This window comes from Hippocampus guttulatus, chromosome 11 (genome assembly GCF_054856545.1).
Source record: "Hippocampus guttulatus isolate MCC_2025c chromosome 11, RoL_Hgut_1.0, whole genome shotgun sequence".
Lineage (NCBI taxonomy): Eukaryota > Metazoa > Chordata > Actinopteri > Syngnathiformes > Syngnathidae > Hippocampus > Hippocampus guttulatus.
In genome coordinates, this window is record NC_141271.1 from 7,749,167 (window position 1) to 7,770,096 (window position 20,930).

Here is a 20,930-nt window from a genome sequence, read left to right on the forward strand (position 1 = left end):
CTGCATTTCACTGATCGTCCAACTGTTAACTGGAGTGTTATTTCATATTTACTGAAGCTAGATGCATTAAACAGCAGTTTGACACTGATGTCGATTGTATCCTAACATCATGTTGTCTTTTGCATGCTTATAAATGCTATGTGTGAATGTCCTCCATTAAAATCATATACTACTAAGCCCCACGACAAAATTACAGTACATTGGTGATGAAAGCTCAACGTGCCTACATTTCCCACAAGCCCCATCGCCAATTTCTCCGGAAGAAAACCTTGGGTTTTGCCTTCAACTTCCTCTTTCCGTCAACGGAGTTTAGGTAGGTTAACTTCTGTACCATTGTGGTAGTCTAATCTGCGGCAAACCTTGATTTAATTCTGTCATCCATTAAAAATGAACATTTAGGAAGATGCCGAACACGTTTGTTTACGGTATATATGGATTATTTTGGAACCATCGCCCTCAAAATTGTTGCTTACAAGTCATGCGAGTGGCTCAGGGGTGAGATGGCGTAACTGTAGTCTGAGCAAGCTAGATTGCTAGACGCCGCATCAATAGATGCATTTAATTAATAATGGAGCGCTCTAAAACGCCACATTTCCCCCAATTTCGATTTTTTTTCTTGTCAAATGAATGTGTCGAAGGCGTTTGTGTATCCAAAGACCGGTAACTACTTGCTGACTTTTGCTAGCTGTCAATCAATACGAATCAGTGAATCGTGTTTCGACTTAAAGTTAATGTTTTCCACTTTTATCCAGTTCACGATGGGACGTGTGATCAGGGGACAGAGAAAAGGAGCGGGCTCCGTGTTTAAAGCCCACGTCAAGCACAGGAAAGGCGCCGCTAAACTCCGCCACATTGACTTCGCCGAACGCCATGGCTACATCAAGGGGATCGTCAAGGTATGTTCAGAGATCCAATTTTGGGTGGACGAATTTTGACGTGACGTTGGCGGCCTCTCCCAGGATATCATCCACGATCCCGGCCGTGGTGCCCCCTTGGCCAAAGTGGCCTTCCGTGATCCGTACCGCTTCAAGAAGAGGACCGAGCTCTTCATCGCCGCTGAGGGCATCCACACGGGACAGTTCATCTACTGTGGCAAGAAGGGTAAGAGGAATATTTTCACATTGACGTATTGTGCAACGTGTTTGGAACAGGTCCGAGTAGGACTGGGCAAAAATACTGTATATTCACTATATATTACATTCGACGAGCTAAACTGATGAACTTAATAGCGATAGAATAATAAATGTTTTGGATAATTATTGTGCAAATCACAATTAAATGTGATTGATTCCTCCAAAACGTCACAATTGGAGACTTGCAAAGTCTCTGGAGGAATTTGAAGAGCAAGTTTGAATGGCACTATTTGGAGAGGGAATCAGATGTCAAACGTGAAAATTAACCATCGGCACTCAAGACAAATAATGTCGCTGCTAGATTGGTTTTGATAGTTGACGCGCAGGAAATATTTCATGTTTATATTTTGTGCAATCTACACTACTTCAAATATTTTCTTGGACAAGCTATTTTTATATTTCCTGCGCCACTATTGCTGCTGTGAAACAAAGTAAATTTCTCCAATGTAGAATTAATAAAGGTTCTTATTTTAAATATTTATTGTATAACCAATCTATTTTTTATCTTATCGGCCCCCTCTCTGCTGATATATTCGTGCCGTTCTCTGTCAATTAGGGTCGTCACTGGCTGTCGACATTATTCTGTATTTTCTGTAACGCAGTTCCCGCCTGACCTACATGACAAGTGGACTAAGTCGCACAAGCACTCATTTTGGTGTTTTGCAGCTGCATCTCGATAGTTTAGCAGTCAGCCTGGTTTCCAGTCTTTCTTCGGTGTCTTCCCGAAATATTTTTGATAATGCGAAGTGTCGCCTTTTTGCTGCCACGAAGGCGCTGATCAGTGACTTTTGCTTTGTAGACACTGGACGCAAAGCGAACGTTTGCCTTCGCATCGTGTTTCGCCACTTGAGCTATCCACCCGCTGCTTGGAAGTAATGGGGCGCATTTAAAGTAGTTTGTAACAAGAATTCAACAGCACAAAAACTGCAAGGTGGCAGAGGCATACAATTTGGGTATTTCTGTCATACTGAGCAGTGCACACGGCAGAAATTTACAAAGAAAATTGGTTTCGATGGTAGGATCCAAATCTCCAAATTCATGCCATATGTTGAATATACTGTCTATAACGCACACCTCTAGGTTCTAGTAGTCTCAAATGGCCTATTTAAAAACTCAGCATGTGTGAAGTCCATGTTACAATCCTCTTATAACGTGTACTTTAGATGACCCACACACCAGTACAAAGACAAAATAGAAGCTAGGCTCACTATTTTGTCAGGTGACGACGCTGAAATTGTGGTCAATGATTTGCGCAAAATCTTATACGAGTCGGTCTTTGGTGAGCCCGGCAAATTGGTTCCTAATTAATTGGCCGTCGTTCAGGTTGATGCCAGAGTTGCAGAATTTGGTGCTGATGTACACAATATTATTTGGACACCAAGGCGGATGCGGTGTCCATTCGATGTTAAATCCATAAGCTCACCAGAGTCATTGTGTTTCGCCTCACAGCCCAGCTGAACATTGGCAATGTCCTTCCCGTGGGCACCATGCCTGAGGGCACCATCGTCTGCTGCCTGGAGGAGAAGCCCGGTGACAGGGGCAAGCTCGCGCGTGCCTCCGGAAACTATGCCACTGTCATCTCACACAACCTGGAGACCAAGAAATCCAGAGTCAAGCTGCCATCTGGCTCCAAGAAGGTCATCTCCTCAGCCAACAGAGCCGTCGTCGGTGAGGATCGGTCGAAGCGGATGACTATGTCCATCTATGTGCTTGTTTGGATGAATATTTTTTTTTCATCTTTTGTGTGTGTAGGTGTCGTTGCTGGTGGCGGTCGTATTGACAAGCCCATCCTGAAGGCAGGTCGCGCATACCACAAGTACAAGGCCAAGAGGAACTGCTGGCCTCGTGTCCGTGGTGTGGCCATGAACGTAAGTGTCTTTGCACCGGCGACCGCTGTGGTGCTCCTTTTTGTACCTGCATTCATCTTGCGCTTCCACACACACAGCCTGTTGAGCATCCCTTCGGCGGTGGTAATCATCAGCATATTGGCAAGCCCTCCACCATCAGGAGGGACGCGCCCGCAGGTCGCAAGGTCGGTCTCATTGCTGCCCGTCGTACTGGCAGGCTGCGTGGAACAAAGACCGTCCAGGAGAAGGAGAACTGAGTTTGCTCAGAATAAAACAAACTGTTCCAAAGCATTGTTGTTTCATTTTTTTTTTGGTAGGGGGGCAATTTGTGTACAAACTTTCTGACCTCTTGATTCAAATAGAGATTCATATAAAAATGCTTGGTGCAATATAAGTGAATATGTGAACTCAATAAAGCACTCTTTTGAAAAAGGTCTTAACTGCCCACCCAACAATTCAAACATTTTGAAGAAAATGCATTGCTCTTGGCTCATCTCAAAATGTTGAACTTGAGCTTTTTTTTCTCTTGAGTTGCCAAAGGCAGGTTAAAAATAGGCCTAATCAACGAACTACAGTATTGAGTTCATGATGGTAGAGAGGCCAATGAATGGATGTAAATGTATTTTAAGTTCAAAGTTTGTGGCAGTCATTTACAGGTTTGGTATTTTGTCTTTTAGAGAACCCAATGATTTGATGTAGACCAAAACAATTTAATCATAGCACGCAGCAGCTAACTGCTCTGTGTTTTAATGACCAATCCTTGATTTTCATAAGGTAAAACCGTTTTTGTACAGAGGCCAATGACTGGATGGAAGTGTTTGAAATATGCAGCTCCAAACCACAGTGCATTTTATTTTGAGCTTCTATGATTGCTACATTTGGCAAAATAGTTATTTTTTTTTCAGAGTCTAATGAATAGACTTAAATCCTAATTAAAACATTTAGAGCACGTATTGTTTGTGGGCAGGGCCGTACTGGCCACCTGCCGTCATGGTATAAGTGCTCCATTTTTTTCTCAAGAGAGCGTCCCATTATTTAGACGGAGCAGCCCATAACTGCTTTTACAATATAGAGAGAAAAATGAAGCAGTTAACATCAGTGGCAGAGCTACATTTGTAGCCACGGATGGTGAGAAGTCATGTCTGAATACAATTTTATATTAGTTTGTCTTGACAACAGAACGCTAGATTCTTAAAATGAAATAAAATGCACACAATTTCCAGAAACTTGTTCAACAGATTAATAAAATAAGCAGGAACAAACCTAAGTTAAAAGTGGTGTTTAGAATTGTGACAAATTAGGGAATTTTTGTGTCGTACCGATATGATTTGAATGGATGTGCCATTAATTATAGTATGCAAAATGGTGTCGGCTCTGATTGGCTGTTTGCTAGCAAGAGCAAAACATCAGGAAATGAAATCGCATTATCTAGTACCGTAATTTCCCGACAATAGAGAGCACCTGATAATAACCCACACCCGCTACATGTTTAAAGGGGGAAAAAAAAACATATTGTACACAGACTTGTCTATAAACCGCAGGTGCCCACATTGTAACATGATATTTTTACAAAGAAAGATGGTACACAGAAACAGTTTTCAAAGTTTTAATAACATAACTTTTCAAATAGTGCCTGTAACCCGGCAGGACCACGGCAGTAAAACCACACGAACAGGGCTGGTTAACCCCCCCCCCCATAAAAGTCACTGTTTGCTGTCGAGTAATGCTTTTTTTCTATGAAAATATCCTCGCTTACTGTAACACTCGATCAACCATTCCTTCCTTAGGCATTCTACCATCCACGCTTTCGTATTAACTTTCACCACAATGTCTTTCGGGAGGTTTTTTTTTTTTTTTTGGACGGGGCACAGTAATCCTTTGGTGGATGCTGTGCAGTCCAAAACACAGTTGAAATGCGCCCTCTCGTGGCCGGTTGTTTTTAGCGTCACAGATGATAGCGTCTTCCTCGATACGTATAGTGTATGTCAATTTGTCTCACTCTTACCTTGAGCGCTTCCTAGCGGCAGTTAGAAAAATCGTTATATGGGCAGCGTCATTAAATAAGGCGCAGAATTGAAAGCGTGTGACAACAGTCGCGATATATAGTACGGAAATTACGGTAAATTCAAATCAACATGACCCTGCTTGTATAACGAGTGTATTGAGCAAGGGTTTACATATTGCGTGCATTTTACTTCATAGAACCCTGACTGGATGGTATGACAAACAATGACTTCTCAGTTTCAGGATGCGACCATGTGTGCGAGTACGCACTTGTACATGGAGAGAAAAAAAAGTATGCTTGCAAATCAGTGCTTGAGATAGATGTACATTACGAGCATGGACTGTAATTCTACACATCCTGTTTGTGGGAGGCGTTGGTGATTGGATAAAAGCTAGTAGTACACAGCGGTAAATTGTTTAATAATTTAAGGCGTTTTTATTTTGATCAAGCTTTTTTTAACGGATAGGGTAATGACTGCAAAAGGTTCTAATCGCAGATCATGTATAGAGAAACTCTTCACACAAAAGGACATTTTAGTCTCTGAACCTAACTTTCGTGCTTATGGAACGCTGGAGGAAGCTTGAGTTCAGTGCCTTGCAACAATGTTTGCTCCCAAATTTCAGGTTTCAGACAAAGATTTTTTTTGAAGGAATCAACACCAAGTGTCACACAATCATGAAGTGGACAAATTTATACAGCATTTTAAACTTTTATATAAATACAACTTGAAAAGTAGGATGTGTTTTCCAGACCATGATGCTACCGTGTCCATGTTTGTCAGTGGGGAATTGTGTTGTCAGTCATCATAGAACAGCCAGATTTATGATGAGATGAGATGACACACAGGCGGATTTCATCATCAGTCATTTAGGTAAACTATATCAATGAAATGTGTCACAAGGTCAAAAAGTTCAAGGGGGGGGGGGGGGCTATACCTTTGAAAGGACCGGTGCTGTACCTGGGGTCAGAGGGGGACAATAGCACAGGAGAACATGCAATCTCACACCATGCCACCTCAAGTAAAATCCTTTTCTATTGTATAATGGCCAATAAGTGGAAGCAAATAGCATAAAACGTATTATTGTCGTTCGTGGTGCGTTTTATGAAGGGAGGTGTAACATGTTGGTAGATTTCATCCTCAGATTTTTAGAGGCTAATCACTTAATGTTAATTTCACTATTAATATGGAATTTGGAGTTCACAATGTTTAAGGTGTCAAAATATATTCCACCTCTTTTTAGGTTTGAGGAGTAAACATGACGCAGACAAAGATTCAATGTTCTTTATTTGCTAAGGGCGCAATGCTTTTTTTTTTTGTTATATTTCTGTGCACAAAAAAAACTCACAAAGTGAAAGTCCACATCGCGACTGTAGCTCCAGAATTCAACGTCACACCATGGCCAAAACAAAAGTCGGCAAAAAACAGGGCGCAGATTAGAACTCTGTACAGTCAATATCTTCTTTAAAAATAACAAAAGGACAAAAATGTTCCTTTTAAATCAAATTCTATTTTTTAGTGAAATACAACAAAATAAATTCTATAAAATAAGAGCAAAATATTTAAATATAATACGGTGGGCAGAATATTTTCATTTGCAGGAGTATTTGGTATGTTTTAGACAAAAAAAAAACACATGTTCAAGTTACCAATTAAATACAGTATTTACTGATGTTTACCTTTGAACTACAGAATCACAAGTTAGTTGCAATGTGACTAACCAGCTGCTATTCTTAAGCACCGCCTCCCATGGCGCCCCCCCTATGTCCACCGAGTGAGATGGTGAGCGACTGGTCTGTGAACCCCAACGGGAAGCAGGTTTCGTCGAAAAAAGGGGGGCATGGGGATGGGGGCTCCACAGAAGAGATGGAAGCTAAACCACACCGTCTATGATACACCACAAAGATGTCCGCTGGAGCAGCGATTCTGTTGCATATGTTTTTTTTTTCTGGGGGCGGAGCAGGATCTTTTTTTCAAATTTTATTTAAACTGTCTATCCCACTGGCAAAAATCCACTGCCAAATATGAAGGATTATATGTGCAATTCAAAAGCCACTTAGTCGTACATTGGTTCAAAAATATTGCCCTCATTGTAGATGAGTAGAAAACAACAACAAAAAACCCCAAAGGGTAACATAACCCCTGTGGAGGTGTGGAGCAAGAACAGCTTTAGGTTGTTATGAACGTCTTCCTTCGGGCTACACTATTCTGGTGAGAAGCCATGCTAAATGTTACAGCATACTGACTGACTGAGCTTCACCAAAAAAAAAAAAAAAAAAAAAAATTAAAGGAACAAAAAAAAAAAGAAAAAAAAAGGCAATGATTTCTCTTACCAAATGGTGCATTAACTGCCTTTCCATGTCAAACAGCGTAAAAGCCCACCCGACCGTCAAACAAACTCGACACCTGGGGAGCTAACGAATAACATCATCATCTTGGTGAGAATAACAAACGCATCCTTCTTCAGCATCTTCTTCTTCTACAGTTGAATGACCGTTAAACCATCCCATTACTGGAACAAACTCTTACTGCGAAAAATGGGCGATGAAAACAAAGTCTTTTGTTTTTGAATGGGGGATTTTCTTTTTCCATATAAGGTCCATTTATGTCATCAGTATGATCTGCAACCTCTTTCCCAACAGCGAAGCACAGCGAGTGATGCTACTGGGCGATCCCAACAGTCACGAACATGAACATTATGTACACCTTTCATCATCATCGCCAGTTCTGGGTTAATTTTTTTTTTTTTCCCCCCCATTTATTTAGAACTCTCAAATCCACTCCCTTCGCTCTCCTGCGGCGTCCCCCGCTGGCCACGCTCTAAGAATCAAAGAGAGCAGAGGAGGAGTAAGGAGAGCGGGTTGATAGAGGCTCCAGGCACAGCAGAGCAAGGGAGGAGGCGGTAATGGGGGCTTCGGGGGAAGGCGGCGTTACTCCTTAGGCAGGGTGGGAGCCGGGGTGGAGGCGGGGACCGGGGCCATTTCCTCCGTGCTCTCCCAGTTCTCTTGTGATTTCGGGCCGGGAGGGGGGCCGCCGGGGCCTGGGACGCCGGCCGGGCCCGGAGTTGGGGCCTGTGTGGGGCCCGGGGTCTGTGCCGAGGCCGGACCGGGGCGCTGAGGATTGTTCATGTGCTGCGCGGCAGGGCCGGTGTATGGCTGCCCGTGAGGGTGGTTGTTCTGGAGGAGAGAGAAAGAGAGAGTATATGAAAGTATATATTTTTGGAGCAGGATGTTTATTAAAGAGGGGGCCTTTATTTGTAATATCGGTAGGGATAGGGACTGAGGCCAAATAAATGCGCAATCCGAAAAAATTCGAATAAGACCTCGGGTTGCCCCTCTTCAAACATGTATACTTGGTCATATAAACACGACTGGAATACCTCCAGTGAAAGGGACATTAGTTTGTGTCGACTCGCCGGAAAAGGTAAACAAACATGGTTCAGTAACTCAGACGCAGCACAGAAGCGCACATCTGAAGCGAGGAGGAAAACGAGAGCTCTATTCCCGTGGTGAGCGACATGAATATTATTGTGTTTTATTGATGGTAGAAAAGTAACAAGCAGGAATGACGTCTGTTTGCATCATTTGTACGTTGCCTGTTTAGAATGGGATATTCCAACTGATCAGTTGCCAAGCAGATGGGAATAACTGTCCGCTCACGCATGCCAGCGGGTTATTTTTGACCTAAACTTGAATACCGAATGTATGTAAATGTCGTCGTTAGCTGCGGTGTTTCGGCTTTGTGGGCAACGTATGATTTAAGATGATGTAGTAGGGAGAAGCATACACTAATTCAAGGGTCCGTTTGAAGAGGCATTTTTTCTTTTATCCGATACCCTTTTTGCGCCCAGCATGCATGAGATTCCACTACATTTTAGAAGAGGCCCGAGGATTTCACGGTAACGATCGTTTCCAGTAGCGTGCCGTTTACGTGGGATCAATTGTTTCCGGGACCAAAAAAAAATCGCTTCCCATAAAAATCTCCACACGCTAGTTGACTGTACGCCATAGAATCTCTTCTGTGTGATCAATGTGATTTCACTGTGCCTGTATGTGTTTGTGGTGTGGTGTGTGAGTGTTTTTCTTCTATTCCACTTTTGGTTTTGTTTTTATTAAGTGGGGGGGGGGGCAGGGGGGAACAGGAAACATTATGTGAGCATGCGGGTTGCTATTTTTGTCTCCACGCTGGCGGATACATATGGCTTTTCTTTCGAATCATCCGAAGAAGGGCGTATTACCAAGATGACGTGTGATGTATGCACAAAACACGAAAGAGAAATACGATGGGAGGCACGATTCTGAGGCAAGTACGTGAAGTTGGTCATTAGATCTAAAGGCTAATATTACGCTATTGAAAATATTATGAAACAGTCTTAGTTATTCTATAATTTACTTGTTGTAACTTTATGAATAAATTACAAATTTGTCACAAGGTGTGGTAATCGTAATGTTAACTGTCGGTAGACCCAACGATGACGTGTGGTGGATTCTTTGGTCAATTTGATAATAGATTACACAGTGCATCGTCTTGGGGTTGCAGAGAGGACGTCAAGCCAGTTCAATACTATAAGTCTATATCGTAGTATGGTCATTTTTTTGTATTCACGATGCCATATGAGTACAATAAAAGTGTTAAAGAACATATTTTATTCTATTGAATAAACCTGGAGTACACAGCTGCTGATGTAACTATGTTCATTGTTAATGCATAGTTTTCAAACATTTACCCTTCAAACATTATACTTTTGAGAATCAGAATTCTTGATTATGAATATAGTCATTATAGAAAAATGGATTCCCGTGATGAATGCTTACGGAAACCATTGTTAGATTATCCTATGGGAAACCACTGGAACTAACAGAACCGAAAAACAGTTTCTGTTCATTTGTGAAATCCTCAGGCCTGTAGAACTGTGAATAACTACTTACTTTTGGAATGTAAAGACAATTGTCTTGGCAAAATAATTGAAAAGCATTTTTGGAACGAGCCTCGTCTGCTCTTTTGTTGCCACAATATCTCAAACTCAATCTCAGACCGTCACAATCTGTCAAATTTCAGACTCTCATTCTTTGAGTTTTAACCTGACTACAGAGAAGACAGAATTAATTTTTTAAACAGTCAACGGATACTGAACAACAAAAAAAAAATCATAAAATCATGACTACAAAGATGGTGGATTCTGTAATCCATTTCACCCCTTGTACACATCTAAGAATTTTATCATGCATTGGATTTTTATACCACTAACCTTTGCCCAGTCTCATGGACCAACACAATTGTACAACAGAATGTGTATGGTTTACTGTCATGATATGGACATATCACGGAAAACGGCAAGGGTGACTACCTGCTGAAACTGTGTTGTTCCAGGCGAGTGCGGGTACAAAGAGGTGTCCTCAGGCGGGGAAGAGTCTTGATCGTCAGGGGCTTCCTGTTCATCTGGCTCCTGCAAAGAGGACAGGAAAACAAGACATTTATTGACTGCATCCACCTGTGTGATATTGTACACAAGATCAACTTCAAACTATGGCAATGGTCAATCAGTTTCAACACTGACGTACACAAATACCTAATTCATTCATACACATCATTCTACATCTAGCTTTGGCCACAGATGACTAATCAAATTATAAGAAAGAAAATATTGTGTGGGAGGTCAGTTTATTACCAGAGTAACCCTTAAAATGTCACCAGTAAATTGACTTTTTCCTTATGTTGTGATGCCTGGAATACTGACCTTCCCTGGGTTTCCCTGAGTACACTTGAGCTGTGTATGAAATATTACAAGAAGCATGTCACTCCAATGGAATTCTTTTAGAATCAACATCAACAAATGCAACTAATTACAATCACACACACTGCATTGGGAGAATGGGGGTTGGTAGGCCATTTGGCGTGGCGACTGAACACTCGGCAACTCCTTTCATCGACCCGACATTGACCAACATGCATTTCACCCCGCGCCGACCACTTGAATTCATTTAATATTTGGGAGGGGTGTGTGTGTGTGTATGGGGGGGGGGGGGGGGGTATTTGTGCTACACAGCAGAACCTACAAAGTTCAGCCACCCAACAGTGGTAGAGTTTGGCTCAAATGAAATTTAACTAAACGTCAATCTGTCATCACACTGTGATCATGCGACTTCAGCTCAGTGTTTTTTCAACAGATGTTTACCAGAAAAAGTGTGACAGTAAACATGCAACCGCAAATGGAACTTACAGCCAAGACATAGATTGAGTATAATGTGATCCATACAATTACGTAGGGTCTCAAACTAAGGTCTTCAGACCACCGGTGGTCCATGTGGCTTAGCTGGAGGGTGCATAATTTTTTTAATTAAAAAAAAAAATGTTATATAATTTTTTAAAATTGCATAACTGGGAAGACCAGTGTGGCACACAAGGTAAAGAAAAAAAGATCCCTCATCCCTACCTCAGCTTTGGGACAATTAAAAGCTGTGATATTGCGACCGATCACAAATCTGACATCCCTCCATGACATATTCATCATAAAAGACATAGGAATAATGTCCCTTTTTAAAAATAAGATAAAATGTGCATTTTTTTCCAGAAATATAGTTCTATTTAAAAAGAATAAAATGTGTATTTTCCAAAATAAATAGTGTCGTATGCGAATTATGTTTTATTTTTTAAATTCACTTTTTGAAATATGACTTTCATCCCTTGTTATCCTTTTACTTTTATAATGCTTCAATTTTGGGAAAAAGACTATTGATTTCAACTTCTTTTCCAACAAAACACTGTTAGTGTTTTAACAAGAGACCACATATTGAAGGTCTTGGTCTCGACTCCGTTAAGCCTTGGTCTTGTCTCTGTCTTGGACTGACTGGACTCTCGATTTTCTGCCGAAGTGGTAGAGACCAGCACTGATCTAGGACTCTAACGACATTGACGTGATAACGAGAAACACTTGGTAAAAGAACAAATGTGTTCTGAACCTCCCACGATGACTGAGGGACACCAAGATATTCATTGTAATTGTTAACAAACTTCTTAGTACATTTTGTTTGAATAAGTGTTTTTTTGTGGAAAACATCTGATTTACCTTTTTTCTTCATAATAAATCATTCAAATGATCATCCTCCAGAAGTGGTGATTCTGTCATTTTTGCCACGGGGTTTTTTTTTTGATTTTCTTTATCAAAAGTCCTCAAAGAGGAGGAGCTTTACTTTTTTGTTTTCTCATCAAAGAGCTTGTCCATTGTCTTCAAATTTAAAGATGCCATTATGGCAACAGTTTGGATACTTTCAGACCATGTCGAATTCTCTCCTGAAACTTGAACAAATTCTAACTGCCTTATGACTTTGGAGGTTCCACTGTATGGTATAATGAACACACAAATTGTGTGTGCTGGTTGTTTGGTTATAAACAACAACACAGTGGCGGATACATATGGCTTGCCAACGTCGAATATGGTTAATAATGTGTAGTAATTCAAGCATCTACATGCACAGCGTATTGGAACAAATGGGTTTTGGTGTGCCCAGACCATTACCTCCTCTGGACAAAGTTCACAGGCCTTGGCAAGGGTCATGCGTGCGCTGTGCGACCGCTCCAGGAAGTAGCCATTGGATGTTTCATTGCTCTGTACTGGAGGTGACCAGTTGTTGTAGGTATACTGCGGGTTGCCAGAGTACGGCCTCCTTTCTAGCTCGTCGCCGAGCCACTCGACAGCCCACGTCCACTTTCGTTTCAGGTCACCGTTACTCTGTGTGCATAAACAACTCCTTCGTATTCAAAGTGTAATGGACGTCTGGAGTAATAATTACACTTGTGAGATCAAACTAACTGGACCTAAAAACTCAGATAAAAAGAAAGCACCTCAGCTCTACAGTATGAAAATCATAGTCGTAAAACACCTTCACTTATTAATTTCACACATCTATGTAACTCTTTGAGAAAACAGAAATCATCAACAGGAATCATTCTAATTCATCCATTATCTACAGTTCTTATTCGGGTCGCTTAATTGGAATTGGGCTTGTATGTTTTCAGGTATACCTGGAGGATCTGGTAAGCCACAGAGCAGTTGCTGAAGAGGGCCACCATGCACTTGATGCACTGGTAGGCCCGTTTCTGATAGTGGTTCTTGGAACGCTGGATGGTGTCAAAGAGACCATCCCTGTCATCGGGAATTCCCTTCAGCACATTATGGATCCTATACCACAAAAACATGAAGAGCATTACTCATCAACATTCCTATTTTTGATGATGAGGAACAACCAACCATGTTTGCTTTTTAAACATTCAACCAATCAGTGCGAGTGATTGTTGTTGTCGAGAGTCAAAATCCATGTTGGACGCAAAAACCAACCACGTACTCATTGCCATCGACAAGCTAGTTAACAAAAACAGATTAATGGGTGATGGCTTGTTTAGGTAAAGAGTCTTAAATGCTGCTGCTTCTTCTATTCTTGCAGTATGGGTTGTAGGTCAGTATGGGTTGGGGCTTGTTTACATCGAGTAAACACCTGCTGACATGAGGATCAAAGCTTTGCTTCTTCAACATTCTTGAAACCGATCAGTGTGAGTAAAGTTTTGTTAGCATTAGCATGTGCAAAGCTGTCTACCTGCACCTCAAAGAGTAGGAGCATTCTTTTGAGGACAACAATGTACAGATTCTTAAAGGAGGAGACTGATGGTTTGAAAGAGGTTATCTACACAAAAGTGGAACGACCATTTCGAAAGCAGAGGTGGCTTATGACACCACCAAACCCCCACATACAGTGGCGTCCTTTCACCCATCCCAAAGAAACTCAATGATTTTGCTCCCAACAAACAAAATTACACTCCTTAGTCAATACAGATGTAGCTCCACTACCTTTTTACAACTGAATGGACTATCAATGAGGGAGTTTCCACCCCAAATGACTTGTTGACAGACAGAGGCCTCTCTGCAAGGCATCTCAAATGACATTTTCCATTTCAAAATAATAATGCAACTCATGGGCTGGTGTGTGCACTCAACATCATAAAGAGTTGAGTTTGCCACTTATGGCTCATCAGTTCATCTAACAAGGCTTGGTTAGGACAGCACCAGCCTATTTGGATGAGAGGCCAAACATCTAAGGTGAACAGAGCAGTCCATTTGCAATGAATTCAAAGCCCTGAGAATAAAATGAATTAATGAGAAAATCCACAAGCATGTTCGGGTGGGTCTAAACTAGGCAAGGACCAATTGTGCAACTTTTTACTGCCATCACTGAACTAGATAAAGTAATCTGTTGGATGATGGCTTGTGAAGATTAGCATGTCAATAAAAGTTCAACATGAGGGCCAGCCATTTTCCCTACATGGGGGAGTGTCAAACTCATTTTTGTCGCGGGCCACATTGAAGTGTCCATTTTCCTTGGAGCGCCGTTATGACTGAAAGCATTTAAAGTCAAGAATAATGGTTGATTCAACGGTTGTTTAAGTTGTGTAATCAGGGGGTTTGGTAACAAGAAAATTTTTACAATATCTCTATTATTTATTCCATATGAGAAGTTGAAATTTTGGTCCAGATTTCAGCAATCATGGTAGATAGAAGTTGAAATGTTTGATTTGCTTTCGCGGGCCACATAAAATGATGTGGCGACACATGTGGCCTACATCATTACTGTAACAAATAAACAGCTTCTACTCCAGCATTTGTCCAAACACAGATATTAACCAGCGCATCAAAGTATATTCCATCAAAATTTTTAAAAATCCATTCGTAGTTTGTGAGATGATTCCTTGTGAACACCAGAGAGTTACAGAGTCTGGAATCCAGTGCAAGACACACTGGAAAACTCATAAATAAAAATTCTGACAATGAATATCCATTTGCCATCTTAGCAATCAAGTCTTTCTTACCTGTGTGTCTGCCAGGAGTCCTCAATGAGAAGGATCTGGAGCAGCAAGTCCAAGTGAGGCCTCAACTCATAGTTATAGGAGTATGACACCTGTGCAAAGCCAAATACATCATCCATCCATCCATTTTCCGAACCGCTTGATCCTCACTAGGGTCGCGGGGGGTGCTGGAGCCTATCCCAGCCGTCTTCGGGCAGTAGGCGGGGGACACCCCGAATCGGTTGCCAGCCAATCGCAGGGCACACAGAGACGAACAACCATCCACGCCCACACTCACACCTAGGGACAATTTAGAGCGTCCAATCAACCTGCCATGCATGTTTTTGGAATGTGGGAGGAAACCGGAGCACCCGGGGAAAACCCACGCAGGCCCGGGGAGAACATGCAAACTCCACACAGGGAGGCCGGAGCTGGAATCGAACCCGGTACCTCTGCACTGTGAAGCCGACGTGCTAACCACTGGACTACCGGGCCGCCTCGCCAAATACATCACTCAAGCCCAAATGCAACCCATTGGAAAGTCCTGGTAGTGGTGGTGTTTTTTAGTTTTACCTGCCACAGGAGGTCACTCAGTACAGTGGAGGAAAACTGAGGGTTCTCCCAGCAGCTGAAGCGCAGCAGTTTCACTGTCTCCTCAGAGTTGCTACAGTCCTCGATGATCTTCTTCACATAGCTGGTCCTCACAAACAGGATCTCGGCCACAAGCTGCTGCACCAGCATTACGGGGGCTGTCAGGTTGGTGTCCCCATAGGGGTTAGGCAGAGGGGGGTTACCTGTGTAGATGGATGTCAAATTATTGGATTGTGGGGAGGAAAATACGATTTTTCTCTTTTTTTTCACTTGAGGAGCCCTCAGCTCAAAGCTCTGGCAACACAGCACAGAAGCTTAGAGTGGCTGGTTTGTCAGTCACCATATCCTGAGCAAGGATGATGATCCTCATAGGGCACTCTAATTAGGGTGCCGTCACCCTTAACATTCACGTTTTCTGATATGAAATCACTTGATGGCTGAGCATTGTTTTACGCCATAGAAGAAAGTAATAATCCAAGTTTCTTCTCTAAATGGACAGAAGCATGTAAATAGGAATTTGGTTGGTTGGTTGGACGGTTGACTTGGTCTGCATCAAAGATTGATTCTTGTTTTTAGACGCGACCAAGTAAACTGCACTATAGGAGGAAAAACAACATGTTCAACTTGTATGTGTCCAAATTTGGGAAGCTCAAAGTGCGAGACATTCACCGTTGATGGAGGACTGCATGCGCGAGGATACGTCACAGCAACGGACCAGTTGGGAGACCACTGTGTAGAGCTTGCCCAGTTCGGCGTACTGGTACTTGATGGGGGGGCCAGGGCCTTCGTCCAGCGCCACCAGCATGAACGTGGCAGGCACATTCAGCTTTAGCAGCTGGGTCTTTTCTGCCAAGCCTATATGGGGAGGAAGAAGGAGACAATGAGAGGAAAAACGAATGAATGCATTACAAAGAGATAATTGCAGTAACTCCAGTAAGTCACAGCAGGTGTACACGACAGGTGGACGGTTTCCTCCTTACCCAGATTGGCATACATGACAAAAAGGTTGAAGTACTGTTGCAGGTGACGGCCATGTTCAGAAACCTCTCGTCTGAGCAAGTTGAGGACAGCTCTTAAAAGGTGGTCACTTAGACTGAGGTTATCACAGCCCTAATCAACAAGAAATATAACGTGTTACTTCAAGTACATCAAGTAGGAAAACGTCTCAAATCATCTTAAAAGCCGTAACAAAAAGCTGAACCTGAGTGGAGGTTCCGGGTGAGGCTGTGGGTGAGGGGCAGGGGCCGTCTTGTAGCGAAAAGTGAGCGATGAATACTATGAGCTTGGCAAAGGCGCCGCGAACCTCGGCACTTGGGCACTCCAGCAGGTACTCAGAGAAGCGGTTGGGGTAAGCAAATAGGACGTTGTGTGCAAACCAGTAGCGTACATTCTTACTGTGTCTCAGCAGGATGCAGAGTGCGTCATACCTTGTAAAAGAGAAGGCCTGTTTAGAGGAGAGCAAAATGGAGGGAGAAACAATGAAGACAATGTTTACCAATCACTGGCAGGACCCCTGACTACTTTCTTTGTGTGGAAGCCTGTGCTAAAGAGGAAGCGAGCAGCCAGCTGAGCACTGATCATAGCAATCTCCTCAGCCTCTGGTAGAAGGTGGTCTTGTCCTGAAAAGAGAAAGCGGAGAGCTTGGAACAGCTGTATATATTGGTTTAAAGCATTTGAAAACACATCTTAACAAAACCATTTGAAACAATATCCATTTATGTTTGTTCAAGTTTACGCAGTCGGACATGCTTGTTGTTTACTGTTGAAATGTTTAGCTCTTCAGTCAATGCAGAGCTTTCATTTTAAAACTTTCACTTTATAGATGCAACAACCATTGTGTGGTGCGGTAAAGAGGTTTACGCCAACACATGGTGACAGCCATCATCTGTTTTTATCCAGGAGGCATCTGTTTGGGCTAAGAAATCAGGTAATTAATTGGAAGGCTAATGGAGGAATTCTCTTGAAATGCTGTGGTCAACATCATTATGACAAGTTGATTGTTATGAACAAACGCTTGCCTTCAAATATTTAATTTCCTGTACAGCAGTTACAATATGTCATAAAGTGAGTGTGATTCTCGGCAGCCGGGTCTTATTGTTATCCATCAAAAATACTTCTTCTTTCACTAAGATCTTGTTCAAGTTAATTTAAGTAAAACACACACAACATAGTGCAATGATCCCATAACTGGGATGATAACCGCCATTAAACAACATACCATCCACAAACTGCAGTTCGAACCCACAAACAGTTATGATGGTGAAAAATGTACTGAATGCTTATCGCCATTAATTAAAACGTTCCCACATAACAGACGATCATCTTTGTATTGTGCAGTTAACACCATTGCTCTGGTGGGTGGTGATATTCTGATTACCAAAAATAATTCAAATTGGCTCAGCAGTTAACTATATAATGTCAGTATAGGAACAATAACAATTATGAACTGAGGCCACTGAACCAATGAGTGTTTTGTTCCTGACGAGGAAAAAGATGGCATCTATTTGACTGAGATGTTAGTCCTAAGTGCATGGACATGGTGTCCAATAAATAGACAGCCACTATTTGTGGTAATACGTCATTTATAATGTGGCAACAGAAGGGTTCAAATGGTTAAAGTGTCTGTTGGTGGTGTTGTGGTGATTTATAAGTGCTCAGACAAATCACATACCTGGAGGAGGGTTTAAATAGACACTGTTACAGGTCAGAAGTTTCTTAATGAATTGGAAATATTCCAGGCTGTATTGCATTCGGTTGTGCATAAATTGGACGTTCTGCTTGCGGACGCTGCACTCAATTAGGCCAGGCATCTTGACCTGGTGGGGCTTGGTGGTGGAGATGGTCAACTCTGAGATGTACTTGACAAGCTCACTGTCCTTGTCTAGCGAGTCCATACGCTCATAGAAAAGGATGTAGGCATTCCACCATCTTTTCTGTCTGCGGTACGACATCCTTTTTATCATGTGATCAAACACCTCGCCCATGTATTCGCCGCCAAAGCACTGGTTCTTCATTTCCTCCTCGTCGTCCATCTTGCACTCCGTCACGTCGCCGTCGTCGAATTTATACCAGCGATTCTTTTCGCCATCGCCGCCATTCCTTTGGATGATGTATGAGTAGTAATGTCCACCGCTGGCCTGACCAGAGTGAACCAGCACCCCGACCAAGCGGTACTTGGAGCTGCCCACAGGCGTGGGTTCCGAGGGCTCGTTCTGCTGGATCACTTGGTTCTCCGGATTGACGTCATCACCCTCAATCTTGGCCACGCCGGCTACTGTGTACGGCTCCATATCCAACTCCCTCGGGAATTCAAAGTAGTCGTTGAACTTGATGGCACATTCCCGCTCCCAATCGTAGTCAAAGCGCTTCAGTTGGATGGCGAGGACGGGCGGCAGCTTCTTAATTAGAAGTCGCTTGACGGTGTCCACCTAAAACAGGAAGTCCATTTTTTTTTGTGAATTTTGCATTACAAATGTGCAAATTACATCGCAATTTTACACTAACACACACTATAAAAAAAACAGGTGCTCTCCTATCTTACCTTCTTATTACACTTCTCACAGTGGTATGCGTTGGCTCCCTCCAGTAGATCTCCTTTGACGTACTGCTCCATGGAGTCCAAAAGGTTTTGATGGTTTCTGATGTCTACATTGAGTGTTGTAAATGACTCCTCACACTCGTATCTAAAAGCAAAGGTCACAATTTTTTTTTAATGGGCTACCAAGAACCCAGACTGTGCACAACAAACTATCTATCCCACAACACGATTTTTTTTTTTTTTATGATTCAACAACAGTTACTCCACAGAGCAGCAGTTTCTAACAGTGCCTTACCAACACATTATCTTCTCAATCAGTGATTCTCAACTGGTCATTAGTGGAAATGTTTCAGGAGGGTCACAACAAAGAAAAAATAAATGTGCCAATATTTGTCATGCATCTGATATTTCTTTTTTTATTCTAAAACATTGTGTTGCTGTAAAAAGCAGTCACCCTCTGAGATAGAAAAAAATACTCACCTGTGAGGGCATCCCTGACAGATCTTCTGATCGGCAAAGGACCCTCCTAGCACTTTGCTGAGCATAGCAGGATGACCCAAGGCTTTCAGTGCTTCATCCAGACTATCCACCAAAGAATTGAAAAACTCTAAAGCATCATGCTGCTCTCTTAGATTCACTGGCTCACCCCATAACCTGCAGGACCACAAGTATAAGACACTTAAAAACAACCCAACAAAACTAGTGGAAAAGACTGAACTACTGCATACCTGAATTGTTTCCAGAAGCCCCTCGGGACGTAGTACTGAAGTCTGGAAGCAGCGAGGTGGCCAAAGATGACCTGCAGGTGACGCAACACTCCAATGTTGTACTCCTTCCTGTCTTCTGCTTTACTGGCGGGCTTATCGTCAAACTGGTGGTGATAGCTAAACACCTCATCACGAGGATCCACATTTGTCTGTTGGAACAAAAGGTAAAGATAATTACACAATTCTGCATTTAGCCATCAAAATGAAACTATAATGAACTGTCGTTACCTCATTCTCCTGCTTCTCATCACCTGACATGTCATCATCCACATCGGTGCCCGTGCCCTCGATAGCCAGGATGCCGTTACGAATGGGAGGAATCATGTACAGCTGCTGAATTACAGAGTTCATGTAACAAGTGGCCCCAGCATTCTTCAAACCTACAAAGCCTTTATTGGGCCGTGGTCCCACAGGAGGTAAATACTCCCACTCTGTCAAGGTTTCACAGCCTGGAAAGAGAAAGAAGTGCTCAAACTTTCCTCAAGTGGGAGATATTTTTAAAGACGAGGGATCCCAAAGTTATGGATGGGACCCAAAATGTCACAGCAGTTTTTATTGGGTCACAGAGTGTCTTGGCAAAAGTACACACAACTACAGTTTCTGTGCTCGTTACAATTACTTTGTAGATATTACAATACGCAATATCTGTAATTAAAGATTGAATCTCGGGCAGAGGTGTTTTTTATTGGACTTAAGCTCAAAGAAATGTGGTTAACCCTGCTTTAAGACATAGGCTGCATCCAAATTCCCTATCAAGTCACTTCGGGCGCAACTCGATCCTTCAACGACTTCACAGCCTCTGTGAACCGCATAAACTGTGGCAAATTTGGGCGTTCGAGTGGTGCCGACGTGATGTCATGCGGCCTTCGGAGGACATAGCCTGTGAATTTGGACACATCCAATGACTTACCCAAATAGTACATGTCCGTGAGCGTGTCGACGATCTGCTTGAGGTTGCGAAAACAACCAACAGCAAGCGCCATCAGGAGCTCAAATCCAGCATTGATAGAGGCTGGGGTGCTGCACACTGGGATGGCCTGCTCGGTGGGGAACTCGCCACTCTTCATGTACTGCAGGTAAACGTTTGACGCCGGGAAGATGAAGTCGTCAATCAGCTCCTGATGAGGGGAAAAAAAACCATTTGATTCACTCTATAACACTACTTGGACATCAACCATTATATTCATCACATCAGGATTGAAGAATTGAGTGTTGCC

General features: G+C 42.6%; 2 protein-coding genes across 4 annotated transcripts in view; one reads left to right on the forward strand and one right to left on the reverse strand.

Moving 5' to 3' along the window:
* Window positions 1-207: 207 nt before the first annotated feature.
* Window positions 208-3,271, forward strand: rpl8 (ribosomal protein L8). The gene is made up of 6 exons (XM_086124100.1): window positions 208-313; window positions 753-896; window positions 960-1,101; window positions 2,583-2,801; window positions 2,886-3,001; window positions 3,079-3,271. The coding sequence occupies exons 2-6, from the start codon at window positions 759-761 to the stop codon at window positions 3,235-3,237; spliced, it is 774 nt and encodes a 257-aa protein (XP_085980226.1). The 5' UTR covers window positions 208-313; window positions 753-758; the 3' UTR covers window positions 3,238-3,271.
* Window positions 3,272-6,253: 2,982 nt separating this feature from the next.
* usp9 (ubiquitin specific peptidase 9) overlaps window positions 6,254-20,930 on the reverse strand; it is a 46,641-nt gene continuing 31,964 nt past the window's right edge. For 2 of the 3 annotated variants that reach the window (XM_086123219.1, XM_086123217.1), the window contains 17 exons: window positions 20,624-20,831; window positions 19,942-20,162; window positions 19,675-19,862; window positions 19,427-19,600; window positions 18,950-19,091; window positions 18,080-18,836; window positions 16,904-17,027; window positions 16,610-16,835; window positions 16,389-16,518; window positions 16,078-16,263; window positions 15,391-15,611; window positions 14,842-14,930; window positions 13,006-13,162; window positions 12,500-12,712; window positions 10,721-10,750; window positions 10,331-10,429; window positions 6,254-8,159 (listed from right to left, as the gene is read on the reverse strand). In XM_086123219.1, the coding sequence (XP_085979345.1) occupies window positions 7,914-8,159; window positions 10,331-10,429; window positions 10,721-10,750; window positions 12,500-12,712; window positions 13,006-13,162; window positions 14,842-14,930; window positions 15,391-15,611; window positions 16,078-16,263; window positions 16,389-16,518; window positions 16,610-16,835; window positions 16,904-17,027; window positions 18,080-18,836; window positions 18,950-19,091; window positions 19,427-19,600; window positions 19,675-19,862; window positions 19,942-20,162; window positions 20,624-20,831 (3,411 nt within the window). In that variant the 3' untranslated portion in view covers window positions 6,254-7,913. The remainder of the gene's footprint in view (window positions 8,160-10,330; window positions 10,430-10,720; window positions 10,751-12,499; window positions 12,713-13,005; window positions 13,163-14,841; window positions 14,931-15,390; window positions 15,612-16,077; window positions 16,264-16,388; window positions 16,519-16,609; window positions 16,836-16,903; window positions 17,028-18,079; window positions 18,837-18,949; window positions 19,092-19,426; window positions 19,601-19,674; window positions 19,863-19,941; window positions 20,163-20,623; window positions 20,832-20,930) is intronic. The other variant, XM_086123218.1, reaches the window with a different exon arrangement.